The sequence below is a fragment of the Leptonotus elevatus genome, chromosome 2 (genome assembly GCF_054856555.1).
Source record: "Leptonotus elevatus isolate MCC_2025b chromosome 2, RoL_Lele_1.0, whole genome shotgun sequence".
NCBI classification, from domain to species: Eukaryota; Metazoa; Chordata; class Actinopteri; order Syngnathiformes; family Syngnathidae; genus Leptonotus; species Leptonotus elevatus.
Window position 1 is genome coordinate 10,404,908 of NC_141240.1, and position 12,746 is coordinate 10,417,653.

At 43.8% G+C, this 12,746-nt stretch overlaps 1 protein-coding gene across 1 annotated transcript; it reads right to left on the bottom strand.

Moving 5' to 3' along the window:
• Nucleotides 1-612: 612 nt before the first annotated feature.
• map3k12 (mitogen-activated protein kinase kinase kinase 12) lies at nucleotides 613-11,887 on the bottom strand. The gene is made up of 14 exons (XM_086069892.1): nucleotides 11,655-11,887; nucleotides 9,834-10,357; nucleotides 8,531-8,714; nucleotides 8,254-8,445; nucleotides 7,789-7,947; nucleotides 7,488-7,646; nucleotides 6,122-6,230; nucleotides 5,578-5,687; nucleotides 4,879-4,995; nucleotides 4,658-4,792; nucleotides 2,794-3,523; nucleotides 2,645-2,712; nucleotides 2,227-2,524; nucleotides 613-1,895 (listed from the first exon to the last, which is right to left on the bottom strand). The coding sequence occupies exons 2-14, from the start codon at nucleotides 10,294-10,296 to the stop codon at nucleotides 1,740-1,742; spliced, it is 2,880 nt and encodes a 959-aa protein (XP_085926018.1). The 5' UTR covers nucleotides 10,297-10,357; nucleotides 11,655-11,887; the 3' UTR covers nucleotides 613-1,739.
• Between the last annotated feature and the right edge of the window lie 859 nt (nucleotides 11,888-12,746).

Consider the following 12,746-nt stretch of genomic DNA (forward strand, 5'->3'; position numbering starts at 1 on the left):
GGATGAAGTGATATGTGTGTTTTCACTTTTTTTTTGTTTTGAGAACAAGTTTGACTTTTAAATTTGACACTGGGTCATTATACAAACTGGCTAAATATAGTTGATATTCCCTCACTGGTATTTGGTTGAATTTCAGTGAGCAAGTTTCAACTTTTAACAGTTGCTACGTTTAGCCGTTGAAAAGCTCATGGTGTAATTGTGGTTGGATAATTGTAACTAGTTGCTTGGCACAGTCTTGTTTTAGCAAGATTATTCTGAAGGCTTAATTTTAGCCTGCTTTATCAATTTCAAAACCAGTTTTGATGTGTGTTTGGGATCACCGATGTGGATTACAGGACTCTGGAGGTAGTCCTCACTGCACCAAGTGGATGGAATGACAGCTTGTCATTTGTGCAATGCACTGGTACAATTTCGAACATTATACTGATGTGTTTGACCCTGTACGTAAACTTTTCAACCAGTGTGGATAAAACAACTCAAATCTAAACTTGTGCGCTCAATTAAAAAATAATACCCTGGAAAATGAATGAATATGACATTAATGCCCATGATGCATTTATGTAAACTTTGTGATGAGCTACTGCATCCCTAAACACACACACACAAAAAAAATACTTTTTAACCAATACATTATTTATTGTAGCTCATAATTTTTCTTTTGATATATTTCCTATATTACAGGTACAATGTGCAATGCAGTATAAAAACAAAACATTTCTATTCAAAGGATACTTAACATTTCAACAAGTGACCACAGAAAAGTGCTCTATATACTTAACCAGGCTACTCCTGCAGAAATCTTAAAGGGTCGTGGGGGACTGTGGAGGTTTTTATGAAGGCGACCACCATAATGAGTCCTTTAGGTTCATTACAAAAGCACATTCACATTTATTAGCACCTGCACCAGAGTTGAAGCATAAATCATTGTCCTGGTTCAGTGCATTTCAGAGGAGGTTGTCGCTGTGAGTGCAGGCACTACTTCACACTCACCAAAGACAACACTTGGGAAATACTACTGCACAATGACAACCATTTCCTTCTGAGTAAACCGAAAAGTCTCCATTCCACCACAAATCTGACGACCTTTGAATGACCAAGTCTCGTGTGCTGGAAACTGAGCAGGAGGAATGTCTTACAACTCAAACCTGCTGAGAAACCCTCATCACGCATCATGACTGAAGACTGACAATTTTGTGAAATTTTCATTCAATTTTTCCCTCCTTTTTTAAGTGCTAACATTTATTAACATAACCAACAGAGGGAATACTTTCAGGATTAAAAAAGTGTAAACTTCACAAAATATAAAACGGATACATTCAAATCATAAATTATAAACATATAGTCATGCATTTGTTCACAGGGCTGCAAACCATTTATTCTTAGATTTTATCTTATAAATAAAATATTTCTCACGTGGTATGTCATGGATATTTACATTATTATTCATTAGTATTTAATGCATTAGTGTATGGGGATGTTCCCAGAGTGGGTGTTAGTGAACGAAAGGACTTGTGGTGGTTACCTTGGTACCTATTTTGACTACCAACAGTAGTTATTAATGTCTGAAAATCAGAAGAATGTCAGGTTATGAAAATTTTGTTTTTTTTGCCAGCCAATGCACTCGGGAGCTCTCATAACTTGCTGTCATAGCTGTGATCCCTCATGACATGCTGCGCTGGCCGACCGGTGCACTGTGACGGTTCGATGTATGGCGGTTCGAGGTATTTAAGTCCTGGGGTCTATGGGGGTCCTGTGTGAGACGCCTGCTGTGACCCTTGATGGGTTTGAGGGGGCGGCATCCACGCTCCAGCGCTGGGAGGTCGGCTCGGCTCTCCGCTGCCCGACTGATCCAGCTCGGCGCTGTCGCAGTCCGAATCGTCACACAAGACTCGACCCTGAGGAGTGAGGGGAAGACGTTTGTTGTACTTATCAGCCAGGCTGGACCGGCCCATCTGGCATTAGGGGAAGATGCCTGGTGGGCCGGCCTCTTTTGGGGCCGATGCAGTGCTTTTTAATGATTATTTTCCTACATTTTACCACAAGAGATTGGGCAGCAATTTAAAAAGATCACTTGAGTCTATTAATCCATTTCACATACAGATAGGAAACTAAAACATCAATAAACATCAGTGGCAGAACTACATGTCAGGCAAGGGCTGGGCATAATCGATTATTTTGTTTCTGCTTCTCGGGAAGATGACATGCAGATCTCTAGAAGTGCCGTACCTCATTTGGATTCTGCTCGTTTTCCAGCTTGGCTTTGGCCTGACCCAGCGTTCCGTCTCTCTCTGACAGGCCATCGGAAGCCTGCGCGGGATCCGTGTTGTCTGCTGGGATCTCCGAGCCCTGAGAGAGGAGGTCGTCACTGCGGTAGTCCAACTTGTCATCCGTGTTGGTGCTGACTACATCGGGGGTGCCGCTGTGGGAGTGGTCTGTAGTGTGGCCCTCCTCGCCGTCCGAAACTGACAGGTTCTCTGAGCTGAACGTCGACACCGACTGACACTTGGTGATGCTCGTCGGACGTCTGAGGAATGCGGCAGTTTAAAAACACAAGAATGCAGAATCAAAATGATTATTTCAGCTCCAAGCTGAAACTAAAATTAGCTCACTCAATTCATAGTAACTAAGGAATATATGTACTCACCGTCTCCGTGGTAACTCAACCTCACTGTCAACTTCACCCTCCTCCTCTTCTGATGACACCCCACGCCTCTGTAGTGACCATCAATAATACATTGATAAAAGGATAAAAGCATTTGCTGGGAATTCTGGGAACAGATTCTGTCCTCTTACCTGTTTTCGTGTAATAGCTGCCCTGTACAGAATGGCTGAAGGTGTGAGGTGCTGACTTCCGATTCCTCCTCCTGAAGCCCCCCGAGGCAACCTCACAGCGCCTGCTCCATCCTCTTTATCCTCCCCGCCATCGTGGGGCAAGCGAGGAGATCCAAGAGATCCGCGCCCTGCTGCTGCTCCTCTCCCACAAGGTGAGTCAGGGCTGCTGGAGAAGGGGAACGATGCCGCATCCTCGCTAGGAGTGTCGCTGCGTGGGGGAGTTTCAGTGAGGTCATCTAGACCGGTGACCCCCGCTTCTGATTGCCCTAATCCTGCAGAGGCGCTGAGGCTTCCTCCCCTTTCTAGCCCACCGACAGCTGGATCCTCTTTTCCTTGGCCGCCCACCTCTAGCGTAGTACAGATCAGGTCAGGGCTGGAAGAGGATATCTGCCGTTGCTGTTGTTCGTGGTTGAGGCCCCGCAGGGCTGCGGAGGGCTCCAAGAGCTGCCTGGAGGAATCAGTGGCCAAGCTGTTAACCTGGGCCACCGTCTCTCTGTTGGGAGACGGCTGTTTGGCTTTAAGTCCTGCCAGATCTCCACTGCTGCCTTTTCCAGGCTTGCGGTGGCGAGTTTTTACCCTCCGAGATCGACTGGGAGAAGTAGAGCTTCTCGTGGTGCAGGTTGGGATAGTGACTTGCATTACAGAGGAATCCATTTTGGGAATGATTACCTCAGACTTAAGGATGTCTGGCCTGCAAAACGGGGAGGGACACAACAAATACAATCTATGATATGATATTAACTCATTTGCTCCCATCCATCCATTTTCTTAACCGCTTAGTCCTTACAAGGGTCACGGGTGGCGCTGGAGCCTATCCCAGCTGGCTTTGGGCAGTAGGCGGGGTACACCCTGAACTGGTTGCTCATTTGCTCCCAAAAACGTACCAACACATTCTATTTTAAATATTGACATGGTCCCAAAGACGTATTTATATGTTTTTATGGGGGGAGGGGGGGGGGTTAAATGCTAGAGCATACAGAAGGCTTTGATGCAGCCTGCAATGGTAGTTATTACAAAAAACGGCCAGCAGGTGGCAACAGAGTATAAGAGATCAACCTGGGCCATGTTGCAACCAGCTCTTTTTCAACAGGTTTGTGATTAATGAGGGAACTTAGTTATATTCTAATGATAATTTATTCAAAACGGAAACAGATACAAATGTACTTTTTGTCCCGATGAAAAAAAAAAACCTCTAATCTTTCTTTTGCTAGATTTCATGTTTTTATAGCAATAGAACAGAATATTCTGTGGGCTTTGCAAAATCAGTCAAAATCCAGTAAAACAGTCGGGAGCGAAGGGAGTTGCTTCAGTGAAAATAGCTGGGAGTGAAGGAGTTAAAAGCAAGCAAATCTGTAAAAAGGCCAGGTTGTATTCAATTTGTCAAGTCCTAGCACCCTCTGGTGGTTAGTGCAGTTTAATTTTAATTAGGAATCTTTTGACCACTGCGGCAGTTACCACTCCCATAAACTAGTCATACCAGCTAATATTTTATAACATCTCAGTCAAAAAACTTTACTTTTCGACCGTTTTCAGCTGAATGCAGCATTGTGGATTACATAAACCATGTCACTGCTGTTATTATGTATAAAAACATAATATTGTCCTTTTTCTCCATTTTTTTGTTTTGTTTACAATATTGTGAGAGTTTATTGAGCATCGTTAGCTTTTTTAATATCGCCAACCTCCCCACAAAATGGTGATAATTATCATATCGCGAGGTTCATATCATGATATTTATCGTATCACCATCTCTGGATATTGTTACATCCCTAATCTTCACAGCGGAGAATCAGTGTTTGTTTTAGTAACTGAAATAAGATCGCACCGCTTTCCTGAAGGCAGTTTCTGTGGGACATTTCTCTTCTTGATGAGCTTGTCCATGCTGTTGGAAGAGCCGCTCTGCCTGGAACTGTGGTGCTTAAAAAAACCTGGATGCTTCTTATCCAAGGACAGCTCCCTCCTGCAGATAAACACGTCGCAAGTGGCTGTGTAAAAATTGTCATCGTGAGCCAAACAACCGAATGTTTCAAATGAAGTGAGTCAAACCTCTGCAGCTCTTTTTCTTTGAGCTCCAGCTGCAGCATGACAGCACTGAGCTCCATGTAAAGGTTGTTAGCCCTCTCCAGTTTCCTCTCATAGTGTTCACGAATGTCTAAAGCATGTCTGACAAAAGAGAGAGAAAAAAAGCCGGCTGATGTCATCGTGCATACATACGCATGAGAGAATCCCAATCCTCAGCAACTGGCATGCTCTCAAGGCACTTCATCCACCCACAGGGATGGACGACAAAGGAGTGACATGAAGAAACGGCACAGAGTGAAAAGTGGCCTCAGTGTGCGCAAACACAATAAGAGCACAACTGTCCAAAGGAAGCGCTGTGTGTACTCACGAGTTAACTCATTCACTGCCATTGACGACTTGACGTTAAAAATTCATGTGAACTATTTCTATTAGTTAAAAAAAAAATCATTTCATTTAAAAAAAAAATATTGTACATTTATAACAAATATAAAATTTGTGATTAACTATTGAAGTCATGCGATTATTTTACGATTTTTTTTATTGTAACTAATCACATGACTTCACATAAATTTGATATCTGTTCTAAATGTACAATAAAAAAATTCTAGCTTTTCATACTCTTGTTAGCAAAAGTGAAAAAATATGTTAAACTAATAGAAATAGTTCAAATGAATTTTCGACGTCTATAGCCGTCAACGGCAGTGAATGAGTTAAAAAACAAACCTGAGTTCCTCTCTGCGTCGGTTGATCAGCTCCTCATCGAGCCGGTGCAGACAAGTCCCCTCCGATTTAATCTTCTCAAAGTGCTGTTTCACCTCCTCTCGCCATTCAGCCTGATGAGAGCACATTTTTTGTTAAGCAGCTGCGTTTAGTTAGAGCTGACTTGAGAGGTGGTTCTCTTTTGTTGGCACACAACGGATCAGATGACTAAGCAAGACTGCGTGGGTTGATTGGCTGTGCACATCCATATACAGTATACTGGATGTACATTAGATAGAAACCAGGCTATGTTTTTCAGCATACCAATACAGACGTCAATCTCTTGTAACACCTTTGGGTTAAATTAGATTACACAGACCTCTCAAAAACCACAATTCAGACACACTCCAAAAATCAAAGTCTTCACAGTAAAATAGAAGCAGTTCATTTTGGCTGAGTGGCGTAATGGGCATGTGTCCCACCCAGGAGGCTACTTGTCCATGTGGCACATTTTTATGTATACCATGACGCTCGCTTATTTACCAGGGAGTAAGACAAGCGACAATACCTGGGACTTGAAGTACGTCTCCTGAGGAGTGGACAGAACGTCAGCTGACGCTATATCCAGGTGGAGAAGGATCTGACGGAAAGAGGGCCGATTCCTTGGCTTGCAATTCCTGAAGAAGCCAAGATTAAACACAACTTTCTAGTGTTTGCCTGCACTATAATATTCATCCTCAAACAGTCTGTCTTACATGTGTAACCCATAACCGCTATATTTGTGTCTTAAAGTGGAAGTCAACCTTAAACATTTCTTGACAATAGTGTGTTAAAGAGGACCTCACTAGTCTAAACATGACATTCTGATTAATATTACATTTTGGGAATATATGTTATGAAGCAAAATCCATTCTGATCCATCTTTTGACACTTGCTGCCGACTGAAGATGACATCAATGTTGCTCAGGGTTCAGGAAACAACATATCAGCGCTCACCTGTTTTCTGAAGCTGTGCTGTGATTGGTTGTTACCTGAAACCTGAGCAACATTGGGTGGGTTTCCATCCACCTATTTTTATTCGAATTTTCAAGAATTGTGAAAAAGAAACGGAATGGAAACACCAGAAATTCAAAAGAAGGCCCAAAATTCGTGAAAAAGTTTGGAGCTTGGAGGGGGTTGTTTTTTAAGCGTATCGAAAAAAGAAAAATGCGCATTTTGGCGATGGAAACAGGTTTATATAATAAGCGATATAAGCGACTCCAAGACCGGATATACGACGCACGTTTTGACCGATACTACGTCACACGCACGTTTGTAGTCACAATAAATGGCGGATGATAAAGTAAGATATGGTTGGGGAGACGAAGAAACACGATTCTTTTTATAATTAATTAAAGAAAAAAAACATGAATGCAATATTAGATGGCTTTATTAACATCAGCTCTCAATGCAACGACACACTTCACTTACATGCGGGAGGGAAGCCAACAAGACAAACTACTTCCGTTCAGTCCGTCAAAACCAACATTCCCACCTGGAACTCCCCATTGTCCCAAAGTTCCGTCACTACAACGTCATCTCGCGCCGCATATTGGCAAAAGAAGAGCGGATGGAAACGGGCATAAGTCGCATGGCCGTTTTGCGCATTGTCACAAAATTCACATAAAAATTTCGAAACATTTGGATGGAAACCGGACTATTATATATATGTCATCTTCAGTCGACAGCAATAGTGGCAAAATGGCCGCCCCCTGAGATGGATAAAAACGGCTGGATTTGGCTGCTTAACTCTTATTTCACTAATGCAATATTAACCAGAATAATCTAGTGGAGCTATATAGAACATTTTATTGTCAAAAAAAATCGGGGGGGTTGACTTCCCTGCCTCTTCGCCTCTGCTAACGCTTTTTTCCCGATATTCAATAATTGCTCACCAGCATTGTCTGAGGAGGATCTTGAAGCCATCAGGGCAGCTCTCAGGTATGGGCAGCTGCAGGCTGTTGTTTCCGACACCCCAGATGATTGCAGAGGAATCCACGTCTTTGTAAGGGATCTCTCCCGTGAGCATCTCCCACAGCACCACTCCAAATGACCTTCAAGTCAGTTGAGGTCAAAAAGAGAAAGAACATCATAGAGAACGTGATATCAATAATCACTGCTAATAGTAGCAGAGGCTACAGGGCGCATAACATTTTCTCCACCAGAAAGAAACCTACTTCCATACATTACACCTACCAGATGTCCACCTTTTCTGACACTGGCTCATTGCGGATGACCTCAGGAGCCATCCAGGCTACAGTTCCTGCAAAAGACATCTTTGTGCTCTTGTCACTGAGCTCCTTTGAGGTTCCGAAGTCCGAGATCTTTACAAGGTCATCGTGTGTGATCAGCATGCTGGGAAAAAAAAGTAACATTAGATTGCTTTAGCTATCAAATATACCGTTTTTAAGTCTTTCTTACAATACTACCCGAAAGTGCAAGAATGAGACATGTGTAAGCTTCTAATATTAACTCAAGCTAGTTAGAAGGGTAATGGCATGTTTAAAAAAAATAACTCAACACTTTCTTTCTTTTGATATACTGTAGTTGGACAACCCATTGTGGCACGATGCTGCCCCTGTTGGTTTGGAGTGTCGCAAAAGGATCATGGTCTTTCCAAAAAGCACCATGAAAGTGTGATGTGATGAACTGATGACTTACTTGGGGGACTTGAGGTCTCGGTGTATGATCTTATGAAGGTGTAGGTAGTTCATTCCTCCTGCGATGCTCATGGACCAGTCAACCAGGAGTGAGGGAGTGATTTTACGACCTGCCCTCAGCACCTCGTACAGTTGGCCTTGGGCGCAGTATTCCATCAAGATACAATAACAAGGAGCCTGCGTACACACACCCCTAGATGAGAGCAATGAGAACACGATCTTAATGGCAGACTGACGTGGATACGTAATTTGAATGAAGTATCTCGGAGTTTCCCTACTTGAAAGTAATGATGTTGGGGTGCTTGAGTTTGCGAAGGTGTTTGATTTCAGTCTCCTTGATGTCTCGCACTTTCTTTACAGCCACATCATCTCCGTGGAACTTGCCGAGGAAGACAGCACCTTGCGCCCCGCTGCCCACCCACTGCAGGTCTGAGATCTCCTCAAATGGAACCTCCCAGCACTCTGAACAGAGACCGGTAAGTAAAAACAAAATAAGCATGATAAACATGAAGTGCCTTTTAAATAAGAATAATATTAAGTAACAACAGCTCCCTGACAAGAAGCATGACATTATTTTCTGCCCCATTGTGTGACATTGCCAAATCTAGCCAATGCGGACAGGAAGCAGTGAGAACAGGGATCTTGCAATGCAAAGAGTGACATGCCAAACAAATGATAGCGACTAATTAATTGATGGAACAACATACTGTATTGCAGTGATAGGAAAATGAAGGTTCATGAACCACTTGCGATATTTAAAAAATATATTGTTAGTAGGCCTTTCCGATCATAGTCCACACGTTTTAGGCATCTTAGTTTAAAGCAGAAGGCTAGTGCAATGGAAATTGATTAAATAAAATAAAAAAAACAAGCGCGCCATCTAGATGAGTAAAAAAATAAATAAATATTGCAAGTGGTTCATGAAGCCTCATTTTACCATCTCTACTGTATCGTTACAAAAGGTGAGACCAAGTAACGATGTTGCGGTGAATCATATTGTTTTCTGTGATGATACAATATCGATATATCCACATCTAACATACATTTTTTAAACAATAGATAGATAGATAGACAGGTAGACAGACAGACAGGCAGACAGGCAGGCAGACAGGCGATATTGTGATATGTTTATCATTGTTCTTGTTAAAAGAAAAATTGAAGAGAGGAAACCTGTCATCTACACCTTAGATAAAGAGAGTACTTGGCCACTAAAGAGAACCGCGGCAGGCACAGCCAAAGAGAAAAGCAAATCTATTCTTCATGAGGTCCACTGAAGTGTGAAGCTCTCTGGAGGCCTGCTTGAGCAGAGACGGATGCACACAACGCTTACCCCGGCTCGCTGCTAAAACTCACTGTGTCTGATGGGTGGATTCAAACAGTCAACAATGACATACTGGTGATAGACAATTCAAATACTGTATTGACTAATGGGGGACTTTTCCCTTAATCCACTCTCATGTAAACCCTGTGAAGATCCTGAGACATGTGATCTACAACCTTTTTGGAAATGTCCTATCTTCATTGGTCACCATTTTTCTACAGTGAGAACACCCAAACCACACAATTTCTCATCTCACGTACCTTCATGGCTATGCTTGTGCTCAGTGGAGTAGGCCTTTCCGATCATAGTCCACACAGGTTTTAGGCATCCAAACAGACCCTCCAAAAAGCCTCCGCTACCAGACTGGAGGCGAATATTCTCCGAATGGCTCCGGACGGCACCAGCCTCCGGACTGTGGCCCGCCTCGGCACCACTGCCACAGTGGCTGGCGTCATGTTCGTGTAGTTTTAGCACACTGTTATCAAAGTGGCCTGAAGGTCCATCACTGGGAGTGGGACTGCTGCCTCCCGGTGCCCCCGGCCCACCAGTGTCGATCGACAACACGTTTCGGAGGACACACTGTGTAGGCGTCAGGTCCGTTTCCGGGGTGCAGGCGGGGGTGTCACCATCAAGTCTTCGATAGGGGGGTTCTGAAACTGGGGTACTGAAGCCTGACAGGGAGGGGGAAGGGGCACGGGGCTCATGGATACAGGTCCCACTCATCAGGGGTTTCCCCAACCCAGTAGGTTAGGGTGGATGGAGGATGGACAGCTGAGATTACGACCTAAAGGACAAGATAATAAAATACATTAGAAATTACTGGGGGGAAAAAACATATCTCTCATTCAAGCAAAAAGGGGAGAAAAGAGAATAAGCAGCCTGGTATGGTGGTACCATGCAGTTAGCATGTCTGCCAATAGGTCCTGTGTTTGAATGTTGGAGTTTGTCTGTCCTCAAGTGCTTGTGTGGGTTGACTACGGCTACTTCATCCCACATTCCAACAACATGCATGCATAGGTTTATTGAGAACTCTAAATTGCCTTTGCTGTTTTTATATTTGTGCCCTGTGATTGACTAGTCACTACTATTGATCAGTCCAGGACAAGTCCAAAGTCAGCTGGGATAGGCTCCATCACACCCGTAACCCTTAGAGGACACGCGTTGTAGAGAAAATTGATCCATGAAAATAAAATGGGTATAATTTAGGCAAACTGCCAGTCCCGAATCTAATCACGTGTTTCCAAAAACTAAAGCCCTGCTGCGTCGAGCAAAAAAAATCTTCATTCTGATGCCTATGAATGGAAGCCCGTGCAGCCTGCCCAGTGGAGCCATCAACCAGAGTGGAAATGGGCTTTATGAATGAGTCGACGAAAGCATGGTGGTGCTGCTCTGTTACCTGCACTTGATGAAGATGACGGCACATCATCATCTTCAGTATGACTCCTTCCATGCATTAAGTCTGAAGTACTACACCTATGCGTGCCTGAAAAATGATGAATTGCATAATCGCCCCCGTGAGCCTGTTCGTGTGCAGGAAGAGAAGGGGGGCATATGTGCCCTTTTCATACAGTTTATTCTACAGCGCCGTAGACTGCACCACCGCATGAGTAGAACCACGGCGGAAAACGGAGCGTGGAAATCAGGCGATAAACAATCAGTGGGCCTGTGATGTGCACGCGCGCGCACGCACGCGGCCATGCATGAATGCAGGAAGCTCAATCTTAAAATAACCGAAGATGTGATGTTGACACACAGCAACTCGACGTGTAGTGAGCATTCATTGCAAAGCCCGATGCTTACTATACTGTGTACCAAGTGAAAGTGCCGCAGCGATCGGTACATTTAGTCAGTGCTGGCACCGGCGCAAATGATACGGAATGTGCGCTTCTTCGTCGCAAACACACACACGCGATCTTCAAGCATCAATCGTCGATGGTTCGTTTGTCTTTCAAACAGCATCCGTTTGCTGGTGAAGCGTGAGCGGCGCCGCACTGAGCGTCACGCGCAAAAGCACGCACCGTGATTCCAGACCTGACGCTGAATTAGCATTTAAGCGGTTAGTTAGTATGACATTCCCATACCTTTTTGCCCGCTTGTTGTCGCGTTGTCAAGTGAAAGGATGGGCTCGGCTTTCTGTTATCTTCACGATGAACAACCAATCGTCCCACCCCCCCCTCCCGTCCGTCTCTTCTATTTCCCGTCCTGTAATCCAGCACTTTTACGTCGCTGGGACGGATCCCAGCGGGCAAATGTGTATCGATAGCTGGGGAACCATGCAACGTGCAGGCGCGCTGGGTTTCGTGAAGGGGGGGGAGCTGTCTCACTCCCAGTGCTGAATTGACGTCACGTAGGTAACGGGATTTGCCGCGAGAGGGCGCTGCGCCAGCCCCGCAAACGTGAATCTAGGCCTCCGCTTCTACACTCCACCAGCGTGTTGTGGATTACCGTGTTTTTAGTGTACTTCATGGTAGCAGAGGTGACAAAAGTACAGTCTGTACCTAAGTAGAAGTATAGACTCTATGATAAGCGTAAAAATGGAAGATACTTGTTTTAAAAAATGGTGTAGAGAACACTAAACTTAAAAAAGAAGAAAAAACATCCACTGTGGAACCGTGTTTCTGACAAATTAGAAGAAGAAAAAAAACATAAAAGCTTTTTTTCACTGGAAGAAACGGGGCTTCTGAAATTTACAAAAAAATCCCCAAAACAATAACTCCAAAGCTGGTGGAAACGTTGTTGTTGTTGTTTGTTTGTTTTTGTTACTGGCAGCATCTATGGCGACAAAAAGCGTAACTGCAGCCCCTATGGGCAAGCTCGTGCATGGCGCCACTCCAATCTTGTTTATTCTTTTACTGTGCATTTTGTATGAGTCAAAATTTAATGGACCAAGACACACACACACGCACACACGCATCCCCACCCACACCCACCCACGCACACGCACACACACCCACACACGCACACACATACACACACATATATATATATATATATATATATATATATATATATATATATATATATATATATATATATATGTCTCGTACCAGCCTCTCCAATCCCAGCCAGGATTTATGGTGCGCTACTTTTGGCAAACCAGCAGGATATATATATACTTTTGGCAAACCATATATATATATATATATATATGTATATGTATATGTATATGTATA